We start from the raw sequence: 18,042 nt of genomic DNA on the forward strand, positions 1-18,042 counted from the left end.
CAGCCTGAACAACAGTATATGCTGGAAACTAATACTAATAGGCATTTCATAAGATTAAATCATTGGCGCCTGCAGTGATATTAAGCATACCTACAATACTCAAAGAGTCGATATAATACAGGCCTATCATGTTACAATATGATTCTGTATACATGCTCATGTAGAAGATCTGCTGAGTGATGTTAGGGTTCATAAGACTGATTTGCCTTGAGGTTAATGCACACAAACATCATAAAGTAAAAGCAGTATATAAATAACTGAAATATTTGTTGTTTATTTAAAACCTTTGAATGTATAGCATGTAAGGACTTGGGGATTAAAAGACCTCTTTGCTTTAGAATTATGCTTTTGAAAGCAATTTGATGTTTCAACATGTTTTGGTGATGTCCGTTATTCAATTAAATTTTATTTGTATAACACTTTTAATGGACATTGTTTCAAAGCAGATTTACAGAACATAAAAAAACATAATACAAACAGTTAATTATTCAAAGATTAATATAATACAAAAGGTAAAGATTAATATTAGACTTATATTTAAATGTAACACGAACAAGCCTGTGGTAACTGAGGTGACTAGGAAAAGGCAAGGAAAAACTCCCTTGGAAAAGAGATTGATGGTAAAGGAAGAAACCTTGAGAGGAAGCAGACTCAAAAATAATCCTCATCCTCATTTGGGTGAGACTGGAGGGTGTGAATATAAATATACAGGCTAACAATTGTGTAGTGATGAGGAGGCACATGAAAAAAACACATGGTACAAGTAAAAGGTCTGGGTGTGATCCTGGAAGTACCCTCTCCTCAAGGCACAGCTCCCGACCGCAAGGTAGGTAGGGGAGCGAGGCACGCGGTGAGGCAGGTGGGGGGCGAGGCACATGGTGAGGCAGGTGGAGGGAGCGAGGCACACGGTGGCGTAGCCAGAGGGGGCTGAGTGACGTCCACAGCCGAGAAGAAGGGCAAAGCGACGTCCATAGATGAGCAGAAGTCAGCTTGACAAGCCACGGCCAGACCCACATCCAGAAAGGGAGGGAGGGTGGGCACTGAAGGTGACTGAATCTTCATGAAATGGAACTCAACTGGAGCTGGTACAATCTCTGGATGCCTCAGAATGGGCAGAAAAAAAAAGCAGTGGAAGCAGAGTTTATAATATTAGTAAGCACTAGATTATAATGTGCATGTACTAGAGCACAAGATTATGGGATTAATTATTATCTGTATGACTGACTAAAGAGATAGGTTTTTAATCTACAAAGTTTTGGGAGCTCAAAGAACGCTGCTTGTAAGATACATGGGATCTATGCTGTCTCTTACTCTTCAGAAAGATAGTACACTTCTATATGAACACTTAAAGGTTCAGCATGTTGTATGTTCTGATATGCTTTTCTGCTCATTCAATTGTACAGAATGATTGAGTTACTGTTGACTGCAAGGCTACAGTAGCTCAAACAATCACTCTTCACTGTGTGTTTGTATGTGTGTGTGAAAAAGAGAGAGAGAGAGAGAGAGAGAGAGAGAGAGAGAGAGAGAGAGAGAGAGAGAGAGAGAGAGAGAGAATTCTCTTTTTCAGCACGAGTTTTCTAGTCAGCTGCTTTTATAGCTCTGGTCAATTAGGTTCACATGATCAGCTGATAGTTCTCATTTATAATCAGCCTGAGCAGCAGCCACAACGTCTTTCTTACACTCACATGTGCCTACTCTCATTCTTGCTTTCTTTCTTCATTTGTTCTTGTCGCATTCACAGTTCTCTTACCTGAGACCTCAGTTTTAGAGATACTAGACTCATGGCTACAAAAAAGGAGAGCATGGACAACTTTTCATTTGATGTAAGTAAACTTTATATGTTTGGTTAATGAGAATAAGAGTAATTAGTCTACAGTGCATACCAAAAGAATTTACATGAGGTGTTACTAAGGGTATAATGTGGGTCTATGTAAGACTTGTGCAATGGTGAATGTACTGTTTATTATTAGCATTTTATTAGGCATTTACAATAGTGTATTATCTATGGGCATTAAGCTGAGCATTTCTCATTCCTGTCCTATCAGATTATTATAGTTAGAATTTATGACTCGTTGCTTGTAAACAGTGTTGTAATCTATATTGGCTTGAGTCATTACTATGGTAGGAATTCTGTTCCACGTTGTTGTTGCATTGCTCATGCTTAAGTTAGTTTACGAGAACAGGAACAGTCACAAAATCTAATGTGGGAGTCTAAACAGGAGTTATTTTTATTTATTTATTTTTATTTTTATTCATTTATTTTTCCATATCTGTTCCCTTAGGAATAAGCATACATTCATTAATACATTTACTAGCATTTTGTTTCTCCAAGTAACTCAAACTATACTAAAGCACAAAGAATTAGTTTTCATGTATTCTTAATGCTTACATTTTGAGTTTACTTACAGTAAACATTCCATACAAATATATCCGGGTATACGTAAAAAGGAACACACCTGGTTATGAGTATACTTACAATTAATCTGTATACCAGGGTTTTTAAGTAAGTATATGATGCTAAATATATTATCAGCTTCTTTTTAGTATTTTTAAAGGAGATCTCCTGGTGTCAAGTATATTTACTGTTTTCTTTATATTCTATAAACTATACAGAGAGATAAGAACACTTAGCATCCTGTAGGTGTCAGGTAGACTTATTTACAGATAGTTTACTTTGGTAGCACATGTATAATTTAAATATATGAGGACTTCTGGTGTCAGGTATACTTGTCGTTTCCTTTTGATATACTTTTAAAGTCTACACTAATATTAAGTACAGATAAAACATACGTACAGTTTACTTTTCATGCTAGCTAGTCTATGTGTAGAAAGACGGTAGGTTGGTTTATTTTTAGTTGCACTAGTGCAATAGTTTGGCTAACCTTTTGTCCTCAAATGTACTAGAAAAAAAGATAATGATGACGATGATGAAGAAATCATGTCCTGTAAAACCAGCTCTTGACTCTACTCATCTAAGAGACTAAGAATAAAGTTAATGTTAGTTAGTCTTAGCTAATGTTTTCCAATGTTTCATGGTCCAGAATTCACTGACCTAAAATCTGTGTGATTTGAAGCATGAACTTTGCCTATGCTTTATTTTTTTTGTATCTAGTTCTGTTCTTTTTTTTAATACATTACATTTCTGCTTTGTTCCTTTACATTTTGTTTTCTTCCCCTTGATAGTTTGTAGTTGTTCTTTTCTTTCTTCTAGTCTACTTCAACTTAAATGATATAAGAATGAATCTCTCTCTCTCATTCTCTCTCCCCAGACTGAGGGCAAGGTAAATCATTTATGTGGGTTGACAAATGACCAGAAAACAGACATATTAAAGGAGGACAGTAAAGACAAATTAGCTTATTGTGTAACTGACATACCACCATGGTACCTTTGCATCATCCTAGGAATTCAGGTAATTTACATTCTCAAAAATGAGAATTTTCCTTTTCCTACATTTGTCCATCTTCCTAAAATAAGTCAATCCATTGGAGTAACTGATTAGATAAATAATCCTCTTGTTCTGTCTTTCAGCACTTTTTAACTGCGTTTGGAGGAATCGTTGCCATCCCTCTGATCCTGTCTCAGGGTCTCTGCCTGCAGCATGATGGACTCACTCAGAGCCACCTGATCAGCACCATCTTCTTTGTTTCAGGGATATGTACCTTACTGCAGGTCACCTTGGGGGTCAGGTAGTCAACATCTTTAAAAGCACTCTTCACCCTTTCTGTTTCTGAGGAACCTTCTGAGGTGTTAGTCAGTGTGATTCTGAAGTGGTTGAACAATATATACAATAATATAATTCTGAATTTAACATATAAAACATAAAATAATTGCTCTATTACATTTATAGAACATTAAATTCAAACATTAAATGTAATTTCCTCCATTTTACATTTGGGATAACAGACCTTATACAAAGCTATATTCTTTTTTACTTCTGGTTGATATATTCATAGAAATAAAATTAACATGTTCCTTGAAAAATGTAATAAAATCTAATTTTAACAAATGTTTATAAATTCTTTGTGTGTTAAAAGAGGACATGCAGTTAACTGGTGCGAGAGTATGTCGAAGATAGAGTTAGGTGGATTATGAGTTTATAAATTCTGTCTAAGGTTCCCAACATCTCAGACTGAAAGCCAAAAGTGCGCTGTTTGATTTTCTAATAGAATTGTGGCGATAAAAAAATTCATTCGTTTAAAGTGATCAGAAATGTCTGATAAGTCGATTTCTATTCTACCAGCAGAATGAACTCCAGTGTACTGGTAGAAATTGTTTAGGCTTGGCTTCTTATTTGAACGTTTAGGGAAACAAACTCCAGCACTGTCAGCGTTGGGCACTTGGGCATGGCTCTATCTGTTCTTAAAGTCATGACTGACCCACTGCTGTGACCTAACAAGCGCAAAGAAAATATTTACACTATACTATGTGACATATGAACACAGTCTTCTTTCTACTTCTAGAGTAGATGCTGGAATTATTTCAGTTTAGCTACTTGTGTTTTATTGTAAGAAAAAGTTAGAAAAAGCTTTCAATCAATGCCTGTTGTTGGTAGTAAAGCTTATATTGTTTCAAATTGTGTTGTTAGCTAACAGTGACAACTTTTTACAGCAGAACTTCAGAAATGCTAGATTTTATCGCTAGATTAGATATTGATCTCTTACTGAATATTCTTATAAGACAATGAATGTCTTGGAAAAAAATTTACACTTAGATTTTTAGCTAAAGATGTCTAAAACGTTCTGTGTTACATTGTCTTATCAGCTGTCTACTGATGTTTGGTTTGAATTGCAGGATGATGCTTGAGTCAGTAATCAGCTTTATTGGCATGTTCTACACACTGAGCAGTCAAATTAAATGTCAAAGTGTGTAAGGAACCATTGATCAGCTCAGAAACTGAAATCTTTAATAGGATTAGGTTGGAATTTAAAATTGTATATCTAGGCTCAGCACACTTTAAATCCACATTCAGCAGCCTTATTCATATTGGAACTTATTTCCAACATATCAACATATCAGAGGAATGGGGATATGAGAGCTGAACGCTGAACAGGATTTTCTATGAAATGCCAATGTCAGCAAGACAATGAAAGCAAGACAAAAGGCTAGAAAAGCAAGGACAGCCTTTTGAGAATCTCTCTAGCACCTCCTGGAGGTCTGTCAATTCATTTGAACTGGGAAATGTATAAAAGTATAAGATGACTCAGAAAATTTACATTTACAGCATTTGGCAGATGGCCCTGTCACAGTGTAAGATGAGGTTAAGGCAATGTGACCTGAAATAACCACATACACAAGTTTTTATTTACTATTATTTATTGGGCAATATATACACTCACACAAAGATTGCAAACACTTATCAGTTTCCATTTTCCTGAACCAAACCTGTGCAATATACAACCTGGGACTTTTATAAACACCATGCTGAGCAGACATTTTTGTGTGACATCATATGGGTCGCCAGTTCATGCCTGTATAAACATGTGTTGGTTTGGTGTTTAAAGTTTTAATGGTGGTTGGACATGTGTTGAATTGTGTGTTTGTGTTTATTTATTTTCATTAATGTATATTTTGTTGCCAATGATTGTTGCCAATGTCCCTATTGTCAGAGGAGAAACCCCCTACCAATTTCAGAATGGTTGGATCCAGGGGCGGGACAGAGTATAAAATGGCTACCACACTGTCAGTCAGTGTGGGTTATTGTAGGAGTTGGTGTTTGTAGATGGTACAGTATACCAAGTAATTGCTGTTTCTTGCTGATGTAGTTCAGGTCAATTGATTTACCTGAACTAGCTTGTAAATATTTTGTATATAGGCTAAATTTTGTACAGTTTTATTTTTCTTTTTGGATTATTTTATTACTTATTTTATTACTTGTGTTGAGGTTTATTACCATGTGTGTGCACTAATAAATCAACCTTCACCTGACTTCAAGTGGCTTCTGCATCACACTTGCCTCCCATCCCCTGGTCTAATCCTAACAGGCCCTATCCAAAGCAACATACAAAGTTCCTTTAAAGTCTCTATTAATAAATAACTGATTAAATGACTCACTGATTCAGTAGGTTGCAGACTTGGTATACCATCAACCTAAAGCTCTGTTGAGGTTTTGTTTTAAAAATTATCTATCTATCTATCTATCTATCTATCTATCTATCTATCTATCTATCTATCTATCTATCTATCTATCTATCTATCTATCTATCTATCTATCTATCTATCATGTTATTTTTTTATATACACATATATACACAACTTTTATATACACAACAACTAAGGAAAAGTGCTATACTTAGTTTAAATTGAAATATTCCAGGCTATTGAAAACTTTAAATAATATCTTGTGCAGAATATGCATCTGATTTGTGCTTGCAGACCATGAATATATTACAGTCTGAAACTAAAATAGACTTCATTCAATTGTATGTTCTGAATCTAAAATATTGATGTGGGTTTTATAATTTATTGCTTACTGGACTTCATTCAACTAATTATGTCTTCTGGTTGTTTCAAACAAACAGGTTGAATACTAATGCTTTTAATATATTTTTTCATTGTAAATAATTTTCAAACTATATTCATTTGTACCCTTATTACTGTATAAGAGTATGGGTTTCTTTGTACATATGTATCGTGTGTAATCCACTTAAGGTCCATGATGTTACATTACAACATGTGGTGGGGTGAATAGAGGGCATTCTACCTTTTTAGATAATTATCTGCATGTTGGGTAAACTTCTGTCTTAGGAAACTGAAAGGACTTTTTTGTTATTATATCTTTTAGTAATACCATGTATAATGGTATAATATTTTTGTTTGGTAATCTGAGTATTATGTCCTAGATGTTGGAGTGTTAACAATGGACATGAGCTTAAAAGTGTAGGAAGTTGGTATTTTTTGTGGAACTCTCCTGTCTCATTGATAGGTTGCCTATTCTTCAAGGTGGGACTTTCACTCTTCTTGCACCAACAACATCCTTGCTGTCCATGCCAGACTGGGTCTGTCCTGCCTGGACACAGAACGCCACCCTGGTCAATACCTCCTCCCCTGAGTTCATCGAGGTGTGGCAAAGTCGCATACGGGTGGTGAGTGTTACAGCTGCATTGGAGAGATAGGTTCAAACTGATATTTGTGGTAAAGAAAGAGGAACAGGTGGCATTTACACTTTTGTTGTCTTAATAGATTCAGGGTTCGATCATGGTGGGCTCCTTGTTCCAAGTGCTGGTGGGATTTTCTGGTATTATCGGTCTGTTCATGAGGTTTATTGGTCCTCTGACAATTGCACCCACTATCTCTCTTATTGGCCTTTCTTTGTTTGACTCGGCTGGCATGAACGCAGGAAACCACTGGGGAATCTCAGCCATGTGGGTGCAAATACTGTATTGTGTACCAATATTATTTATAATCACAAAAGATCAATAATATAATGTATAGGACACTACATGGCCAAAGGATTGTACACCTGACCATCTCACCCATGTGTGGTTTCAGAACGTCCCATTCCAGATTTATCTACTTTGCTGTTATAATAACCTCCACTCTTCAAGAAAGGCTTATCACTAGTTTTTGGTACATGGGGATTTGTATTTAGCCACAAGAGCATTAGTGAGATCAGGCCAGAGAGGTCTGGGGCACAGACAGCATTCAAATTCATCTCAAATGTGTTCAATAGGTTTGTGGTCAGGTCTCTGACCACAACTCCAACTTTGGCAAATCTTCATGAGCTTGATTTGTGTTTGATTGGTGTCAGTTGTGGACCCCTTTATTCCAAGAAAATTGTCATGCTATAGCATACAAAGACATCCTATATGATCCACTATATGATGATGTGCTTCTAGCATTGTGGCAACAGTTTGGGGAAGATCCACATATACAGTAGGTGTGACGATAAGGTGTCAATAAACCTTTGGCTATATAGTGTATTAAAATTCAATAGCTTGAAATGCTGTTAAAAATGAAATAACACAGATATAACATTAATCTTTCTTTCACAGGACAACATGTTTAATTGTGCTGTTTTCCCAATATCTCTGCCACATTGCCATCCCTCTCCCTGCATACAGCAAGGCCAAAAGGTTTCACATCTCCAAGATGAACATCTTTCAGATTATTCCTGTAAGCCCATAAATGCGTTCAGCCAGAACATCAGAGTGTGTTTAAATTCCAGCTTGAACATAAAGCACTGTCTCTTTGGCCTGGTTCATACAGGTCCTCCTGGGAATCACAGTTTCATGGCTCATCTGTTACCTGCTGACTATCTATAATGTCCTCCCATCTGATCCAAATCAGTATGGGTATCTTGCTCGCACAGACATTAAAGGAGACGTAATGGGGAATGCACCTTGGTTCAGGTTTCCTTATCCAGGTACTCAACTAGTATGATGAAAAAACTTTCTCATGATTTTACATGTTTAATAAACTTTGAGATACTGTACTACTAAAGATCTGTCATGATATCAGCATTTAGCAATAAATATATCTCTAAGTACAATTTAATTTTATTATAACTAAAAGCGCAAAACTATTTTTTCTTAATTGAATTTCAGTTTTGACAACGAGATTGAATGAACATTTCTGTGTGTAGAGTAGTATAGTAGTGTGTACTGTATACAAGTGGAAATTCCATTTTTTCCCTAAAAAAACAAAAAAAGTATATACATACACACAAAAAAACAATACTGTATATTCCATACTATATAAACATACTGTATATTCCACATTCCTGTATCAAGAATAAGTTAGGAAAGTGAGACATACATTACAATTGATATAAGGTACAATTCTTATTATTTACGTTTTTGGTTGGTGTATTTCTCATAATTCAGTGCCTTTTATCTTTCAGGCCAGTGGGGCTTACCAACTGTGAGTCTGGCAGGGGTATTAGGAATCCTGGCAGGAGTCATATCCTCCATGATTGAGTCAGTAGGTGACTACCATGCTTGTGCTAGGTTAAGTGGTGCTCCACCTCCACCCAAACATGCAATCAACAGAGGGATTGGGATTGAAGGCCTTGGATGCCTGCTTGCCGGAGCCTGGGGGACGGGAAACGGAACCACTTCTTATAGTGAGAATGTTGGTGCACTGGGCATAACTAAGGTGAGAGGCTGTTCGGTTTCTTTGAGACCACTCCATCAGTTAAAATACACCAGCACATAATCAGCTTACTCAGAGGTCAACTGAGTAAAATTTTTATTTTGCAGGTTGGCAGTCGCATGGTGATTGTTGCCAGTGGTTTCGTTATGATCATAATGGGACTGTTTGGAAAAATTGGAGCCATTTTTAGTACAATCCCATCACCCGTTATTGGAGGGATGTTTTTAGTTATGTTTGGAGTTATAACTGCAGTTGGTGTTTCCAATCTACAGGTGGGAAAATATTTCACTAGGGAAGTAACTTGAGGAAATGAAAAAACTAACCGTTTTTTTTTTTTTTAATAATCTCTATATAGTATGCAGATATGAACTCTTCTCGTAACATCTTTATCTTTGGCTTCTCGATGTTTACGGGACTTGTCTTTCCAAACTGGATGATAAAAAATCCTGATGTCTTAAACACAGGTGTGTTCATCAGTATAATAAAAACTTATTAAAAGAAAACATTATGTAATTTCTTATTTGCTGATAATAAATACAGTTAAAAAATTTTATAACCAGACATATTTCCATGAAACAATTATTGTAATTCTCACTGAATCTGTATTGCTGTTCTCTATGTTTCAGGTGTAGTGGAGTTAGATCAAGTTCTGCAGGTTCTTCTAACAACCAGCATGTTTGTTGGAGGATTTTTTGGATTTGTTCTTGATAACACTGTCCCTGGTGAGTTTAAATTCAATGTGAAGAAGTTTCATAAGCTGGGCTGGAATTCTTTTATGCTGAACCTTGGGTTTAAAAAAAAAGAAGAGAAGCACTGGTAATAATTACTTTACCCCCACGTCCCCACGTAAAACTAGTCCCGTCTGAATAGTGCTTTAGTCTGAATTCTTTCACTGTTTTTGAAGATTTTGTAAATTACAAAATAAATAAACTGAACAAATAAACTGAATTGAATTGAAATTAATTCATGCTAACTTTCACAAATAAAATATGAATGAAGTGACATATACTAATCTTTTATAGTTTTTTTTTTTTTTTATAGTTTTTCTTTTTCAACATTTTTTTATTTCTCCTACAGGAACAAGACATGAGCGTGGCATGACTGTATGGGACAAGGCTCATGAAGATGAGTCTGAGAACACTTTGGAATGTGAGGAGGTCTATGGCCTGCCCTTTGGCATCAGTTCTCGACTTGCATCTTACTCCTGGGTTAGATATATACCTTTTTGCCCGTCTTATAATGCCAGACCACAGAATGACACCTCCAGCAACTCACTTGGGTATAAGAAGTCTTGCAAAGATAACCCGCACGTCATAATATCAGCGGCACTATAATCGTTTATATGGAAACTTCATGAGGTTTTTGGGGCTCTATTTGTAAAAGTTTTGTGTTATATCCATATATTGAATCCAACCTTTGAAAATACTAAATGCTCAGAATTTACTAATGAACTAAGGCAGCTGTTAGATATATTCTTTATATTCTGAATGTTTTCCTGTTAATTTTTAAATGATATTATATTATATTATATTATATTGTATTATATATATTTTCTTGTACTGGCATGAATATGCTATGAATATAATTTGCTAGGAAGAACTGTATTTTTGCATTCTTGTTCGAATAAATTTCATGCGATAAAAAAACCCATATTACTATTAATCAAAACACAAATTTGAATATCATTATTTTGAATTATTATATTTGAATAATATAATAATTTTGAACCACAATGGAATTTCATGTTTCATGCAAAACTAAAACCTTAAACCAAATTCAAAAAAGTGTGAATATATTCAGTTTATAAAAATCTTTTTAATTTACCTAAATTTAAGATTTGCATTCTTAAATGACATCCAAGTAACTTGCAGGCAAAAGCAATCAAGCACAGAACCCCCTTTTCCCAGTTCAAAAAAAGCTTAATTTTGCATTTCAAACATTAATTTGTATATCTAGCTTTATGCATGAAATTCTGACTCTTAAAAACCTGAAACTGAATTTTAAATCTAATATTATAGATCTATTTCTATCTCCATATTCAAGTTTCAACAAGCTTGACATATTGTATAAGAGAGTTATGTATGTATGTATGTATGTATGTATGTATGTATGTATGTATGTATGTATGTATGTATGTATGTATGTATGTATGTATGTATGTACACGTGTGTGTGTGTGTGTGTGTGTGTGTGTGTGTGTGTGTGTGTGTGTGTGTGTGTGTGTGTGGTTCTATAAAAATATGTATTCCTTTTTATGAATCACTTCAGAGCTAGATGTGCGTTCCACTTGCTAAACACTAACTAAAGCTACCAGAAGTTATATTGTTTTTCTGCCAGGCTGATAAGTCAAGAATGATGTTTCCTTTATCTGAGTGTTAAGTCATGTTTAATGGCTTTGTAGAGGTTGATAAAGCACTCTGCCCAAACATCTTTTTGGTGTTCAGTGTTTGCCTGAGCTATTTTATTGGCTGTGTACACTAAAGTCAGCACTGTGCGCTCAAAGTCTTCCCTCCTAAGAACACCTTTGCCTTGGGCGAGAGCAAAGATCAGTCGACGCACCTCTGGGACCGACTTGGGAATAATGTTCTCACAGATGACTTCTAACTTGTGTGTCTTATGTAGAGATGCTAGTTCTCTGTCCCATACTAAAAACCGTCCGTTTTCATCTTCAATTTGAGGTCCATCTAAAAGAATCTAATGAGTAGAAAAGAGAAAAAATGTCTGATTATATAATACAATTACAATGACATTTTTTGATCTTTTATTTACTTTAATTACATTCAGACTCACTAAATAAATAAACAAGTATTGATTTATTCTCACTGCATACTCTCACTTTAAATACTCACTGCATACTCTCACTTTAAATACTCACGGCATACTCTCACTTTAAATACTCACTGCATACTCTCACTTTACAATAACTGAAGCATTAGCTCTTCACCTCAAATAGCAAATTGACATCGCTGACAGAGTTTTGAAATACAGTGTTCACCAATGGGGCCGCACCCCTCTTCACCCTGAACGCCGAAGAATAAAGACCTGCCAGAAGATGACAATATTTTATTGTGTTCATCCACAGTAAGGTATATAAAGTTATATTGCATGACATACTTGCATAAAAATAAGATGTTTCATACCACTAAACTGGAAAAACAGATTTCACTTTATTGTTTAAAGATATAGTGCATAAAAAATATTTGTTTAACCTACCAGTGCTGGGGCAAGCAGGAGCTTAATATGTAAATCAAACATATATATGGGCCATAATAATGGGAAGAAACTTCTAGTTATTGTCACTGTTACTTCCTGTGTCTTTGAAGTCCATTGGCCATCATTCATGGATCATTCCTGACATACTAATTTTACTGCCTTAATATTGGATAATTCTTGGAAATACGTGAATAAGGGGCTTTCCATTTGATTCTATTTGGCTTTGATTCCAATAATTTGTCAGGCAGAAGAAGGTAATATATATATGTACATATCCTGACAAAATATTACAATCAAAGGCATACAGTATATACATATACTTATTTTAACACTTCTGCAGCAATATCACCTATTACTCTTGTTTTGGTAACAGAATTTTCCAAATACACTTGTTTTTAAAAAAAAATTATTACTGATTCAAAGAAAAAAAAATACTGTATAAGATAAGAGATAAGATAAGAGATAGACATGGGATTATAAGCGATAAGATATACCACATTGCATAAAATATTATAACTGCTGCCCTGTTGCCCTGATGATCATATAATATAAATATAGCACTGTGAAGGGAATCATGTGTAAACTGGTGTGAAGTTTGTACTTAAATGTCATCCGGTGGTTTAGAGAGAGAGAGAGAGCGAGAGAGAGAGAGAGAGAGAGAGAGAGCGAGTTAGTTGTTGGTTGTTAGTAGCCCGCTTTCAGTTTTTATAGTAACAGCTGTAGACTGTTAAATGATTCCTGACAGTGAGGCAACAAAAGACCGATGAAGACTGTTCATTGTTCCCTGAACATTGTTATTTATAACACGAGTGTAAAACCTATGCTGCATGTTTTTGTGTACTGAACTTTTATATTGAAACAAATTAGTGTTTAATTTAACTTATACTTCTATTAGTTTAATAATTGTTTCATATCAAAAGGGTAATATTGGATATAAAGATGTTTCTTGGTGTACTTGTATCAAGAGTACCCTGACCTCAAATAGTAAGAAAGCAAAACACAGCACTGAAAACAGCATTCTGAGAGCACTGATGGTACTAACAATGACACCCACACTGACATGAATGACATTACTTTTAATTTCATTCATTTACACTCTATAGCACTGTGTATATGTTATAAACAAGAACATAAAGTAACAAGATTAGGATGCAAAAAGGAATCTGAATTTAAAGTGTTTTTCATTACCTTTATACCTTTGATGAGCTGCACATAAGGAATAAAACATAGAGAAGATGATGATTTCTTTCCAAGGCAGACTGCTTGCTCCCATCCTGTCTTTAGTAGTGCCACTACAGACTAACAAATTATTTGAGATACCTCTCTCTCTCTCTCTCTCTCTCTCTCTCTCTCTCTCTCTCTCTCTCTCTCTCTCTCTCTCTCTCTCTCTCTCTCTCTCTCTTCCTGAGTGTGTGTGAGTGAATGGGCTGTATTTCCATCTGGAAGAACGCATGATGTTGAAAGAATTTTGTTTTCGTGTGCTGCTCACTGTTCTTGTGAAATGCTATTTTAAGTATTATTGGGGCTGTTAGTCTGTCATCAGGATCATAACACTTGCTACACTTCAAATGTTAATATTTACAAATGTTTCTTTTCAGCATAAACCATTGTAATAAATTTTAGAATAATTCATGATCAAGATTCTTTGTTTTTTATTTATTAATTAATTTATTTATTTATTTATTTATTTATTTATTTATTTATTTACAAATGAAACCATTAACATTAAGACCACAATAACAACTATAATTGGAGCACTGATGGCAAAAAACATTATTTGTGTAAATTTAAAGTGACTATTCAGCAGCGTACAAACACTTTATTTTCCCTTACTGTAAAAGAAAGCTCAGGCCCATTAGAAAGAATGCTACAAACACAAATCAGACACACCATGCAGCCAAGTTCAAAACTAAACATTTGACATAATAATCAGCTTCTGATAGAGTGAACTGTAACTCACAAGGTTTCATTCTTGGTCAAGAAGGTAGTTACAGATTCAAAACCCAACCCAGGCCAAAATTCAGTGTAATGAAACCCAGACCTAGGCTTTAATTCTGATCCTGACAGCTCTATACGGCAGTTAAGGATCCTGCTTTCTCACTGCCATGGCCTGGGTTCAGTTCCTGTTCCCAGCCACTAAGTTTGTTCAAGCCAGTGCTGGTGCTAAGCCTGTAAAAAATAAATGGGAGGGTTGTGTCGGGAAAAGCATCTGGAAGAAAACTTGTGCAAAATATTAAAAATATTATATAATAATAATATTATATAATAAATATATATATATATATTAATAATATTATAAAATAACTTGTGTTATTTAAAAAAAGATCTAAATGCTTTTATACATGCATCTTGATGCTCAGTGCTTCCTGCTGCTGTTCCTGTTGTTTTCAAGTTGTCCTGCAACTCTTTTCAGTTGTTGCTCTTATGTTCCTTACATCTGTTGTAAAATATTATGTGGCATTTTCATTCATTCCATTACTTTTTCAGATATCATATGAACTGCATATTATTAAATCAGTTCTAGTGCCAGGGATGTTAAAGATCTTTGTTTTGGCACTGAAAATCTTTTGTTACATAATCCTGTCTTGAGCAACTTTAATAATCATTCAGCATCACACTTTGTGCAAAAGAGATGCTAATATCATTTTATGTATACCATATCCACACTAAAGTATGGAGGTGAGAACATCATGGTGTTGGCTATGTTGGTAATTTGCAGTGCCTAAATACTTACTTTTACATTTGTTTTTGTTTATATTTATAAACGTGAAAGACATTATGTGTGCAAATCTCTAGTGAATGCATACACTTGCCATGTCTGAATACTTATTTCCCCATCAACAACAACCTCCACAGGGCAGGAGTGAAGGTATCACAATCTTCCATTTAAAGAAATAGAGAAGCCATACCACAAGACCCAAATCAGGATGACTAATTTGAATTCACTTTGAAATACAGTACAACAATAAGCCATTAAAATTCTAAAACCAAGACTAACCTCTACCAGAATGATGGGAAAAAAGTTTGGAAAAAGAAAGAATCTGCTCATAATTCTGAGTATACAAGCTCATCAGTCTTGAATGCTGAAGGTAGAAGTCTGTAGAATTATTTTTGTTTTCCAGTTTTTAACCCAATTAAACATGTATTTCACCATCCGAAGAGGAAAATGAAGATTTCCAGCATGAAATGCTCTTAAGCTGCAGTACAAGCCTGGAAAAGCATCATAAAAGAGAAACCTAACAGTTTGGTAGTCACTTGGTTGCTGACTTTATTGCAAGCAAGGGATATGCAACAAAATATAAAGAATTCTTTACTTTACCTATTCCAGTACTTAGATTGGGTACCAAGGTGCCAAGTTGTTTAGTACACAAAGACATTTTTGATAACCTGAAATTCTGATCTTTTGTCTCACATTATCTTTTGACCTCAAACATACTACAATCCTCTGTAAAAGTACTGGGCTGACCCTTATTGTGCTGGATCGTACACAGTATGAACTAGACCTTATATGAGACTAGACTTCATTCATTCATTCATCCATCCATCCATTCATTCATTCATTCATTCATTCATTCATTCATTCTTTCATTCATTCATTCATTCATTTTCTACCGCTTATCCAAACTCTCGGGTCACGGGGAGCCTGTGTCTATCTCAGGTGTCATCAGGCATCAAGGCAGGATACACCCTGGATGGAGTGCCAACCCATTGCAGGGCACTATATATATATATATAATATAATATAATAATAAAATAATAAAATAAAAAAAATAAATAAAATAATATATATATATATATAATCTCCCAACATACTTATGTATTATATATATATTATCTCCCAACATACTTATCACTCAACAAACATACTTAAACATAGACATACATAAAAAAAACACTGGAATTTACATCTATCTGTCTTTTTAAATGAAATGTATTAATTTTATAAATGTTAGATGTCACTATATTTAATCATCAGCCTAAAGTTAGAACACTTAAACACCTGCTTAATCTTGCAGTTAAGCCAATCAGCCAATCATGTGACAGCAGCATAGTGAAAAAAATCATACAGATACAGGCCAAGAACAGTTAATGCTCACATCAAACATCACAATGAGGTAAAATGTAAGCTCACTAATGTTATCTGTGGTATTTTTTGTGCTGGTTCGAGCATTTCAGAAACTGCTGCTTCCCAAAGTGCTGCAATCTTTGCTAACCACTTCCTGTTTCAGTAATAATAATATCTGCATAATTAAATGACAGCCATGCAACAAAACCACTGCTGAGCTAAAACTGAGTGTTTAGAGGACTTGGTAACTTATCTTGGTAACTTATTGGGAAACACTAATCCTATTTAACCATAAAGTGCCACTAGAGGGCAGACTCAGATAAAAAATGTAGCAAGAAACCAGAACTACAGCGTTATACTTAATTTAGAGGCAATAAAAGCATAAAAACACATTTCATGTTACACATTTCACGTTACTTTATAGGAACAGTAAATTAAAACGTTTCTAAAACTCACTTTATCATCTTATAACTTTAAATATTTTTTCATGACAATTACTTTATATTTATTGGCTCACTTAAACACTTTCTCGCCCAAATCTTGATTCTTTTAAAATCTAACACAGTTCATGATTACCAATTATGATCACATAATCATACTGAATCTAAACTTCTTATAAAATGAATAATTTGGTGCAGAATTGATCTTTAGATATAAAGATATAGATATAAAACAACTGTAGAAATTGGTACACATGGAAAATTTACATTTACATAATAGTTTTGCTCTAGAAAGCAAAACTGTCTATGCTTTCCAGGCACCACAACCTAATCAAGATTATTTCTAAGCAAGGTGACCGTAAACACACATCCATTGACCATAAACACACATTCAAATCACGTCAACTGTTGCCTTGAAGAGTTCAGACACAAGTACAGACCTAAAACTGTTTACAAGCTTTAATGTTTCTTCAAAGCCATCAAATATTATTTAGATGTTATGAGCTCAAATCCAACAAAGCTCACAGAGCTAAAATGATGTGGCACAAAAAGCTTTTATTTTCTGAGGAGGAAATGTACGGAATTTTGAGACTAAAATCTAGGCTAATAAAATCGGTGATATTTAAAGTGTGACAGCATGTGAAAATAACCAAATCTGGAGCTGAATTACAGAAAAGGTGAATAAGATCTGAATAAATTGAGATTAAAAAAGAAAATGTTTTGACATGAAATATATGTCCTGTACTTGTGATCATGGACACCAAACACATCATACAAGGAAACATTTTCCCAATGCTGTGTCAAAAAAGCAGAGGGTATTTGTCATATAGCCTGATGTTGCACCCAGCACACAAAGGAGTACAGATACAGATCAGAGCTATTTTTGCTTAGTTCTCTGTTTCAAGTGTCACACAGCACCAGTCATATACTCTAACTTAATATAAAATTAAAAAATGAAAATTTTAAATACACTAAGTTCAGTTGAACTTGAACACGTAACCTATATATAAAGGTGCAGCCTACCACCAGTAATCTATCCTGTGTAGTAATCTATTCTAATTATATGATTTTAAGCTGATTGGAAAAGCTTTATATATGATAGTCTACTTATGAGCATGAGTAGGTTACTAAATACCAATGCCTGCGGATGATGTACAATAAATCATATATTCATACTGATAAATTAGGCTCATTAAATGTTAATTTGTTCATTTTGATGAGGGGTGGCAGTAG

At 34.7% G+C, this 18,042-nt stretch overlaps 2 protein-coding genes across 2 annotated transcripts; one reads left to right on the forward strand and one right to left on the reverse strand.

Moving 5' to 3' along the window:
- The first annotated feature begins 1,548 nt into the window (after positions 1-1,548).
- On the forward strand, positions 1,549-11,518 carry slc23a4 (solute carrier family 23 member 4). Its single transcript, XM_027162023.2, has 12 exons — positions 1,549-1,823; positions 3,270-3,410; positions 3,530-3,687; positions 6,924-7,083; positions 7,181-7,362; positions 7,993-8,113; positions 8,207-8,363; positions 8,841-9,094; positions 9,199-9,363; positions 9,447-9,555; positions 9,718-9,813; positions 10,169-11,518. Exons 1-12 carry the CDS (start codon positions 1,782-1,784, stop codon positions 10,423-10,425), a joined length of 1,842 nt encoding a protein of 613 aa, XP_027017824.2. The 5' UTR covers positions 1,549-1,781; the 3' UTR covers positions 10,426-11,518.
- Positions 11,255-13,666, reverse strand: LOC113652757 (protein FAM180A-like). Its single transcript, XM_027162024.2, has 3 exons — positions 13,492-13,666; positions 12,035-12,132; positions 11,255-11,784 (listed from the first exon to the last, which is right to left on the reverse strand). The coding sequence occupies exons 1-3, from the start codon at positions 13,574-13,576 to the stop codon at positions 11,455-11,457; spliced, it is 513 nt and encodes a 170-aa protein (XP_027017825.2). The 5' UTR covers positions 13,577-13,666; the 3' UTR covers positions 11,255-11,454.
- Between the last annotated feature and the right edge of the window lie 4,376 nt (positions 13,667-18,042).

Source organism: Tachysurus fulvidraco, chromosome 13, assembly GCF_022655615.1.
Source record: "Tachysurus fulvidraco isolate hzauxx_2018 chromosome 13, HZAU_PFXX_2.0, whole genome shotgun sequence".
Taxonomy (NCBI): domain Eukaryota; kingdom Metazoa; phylum Chordata; class Actinopteri; order Siluriformes; family Bagridae; genus Tachysurus; species Tachysurus fulvidraco.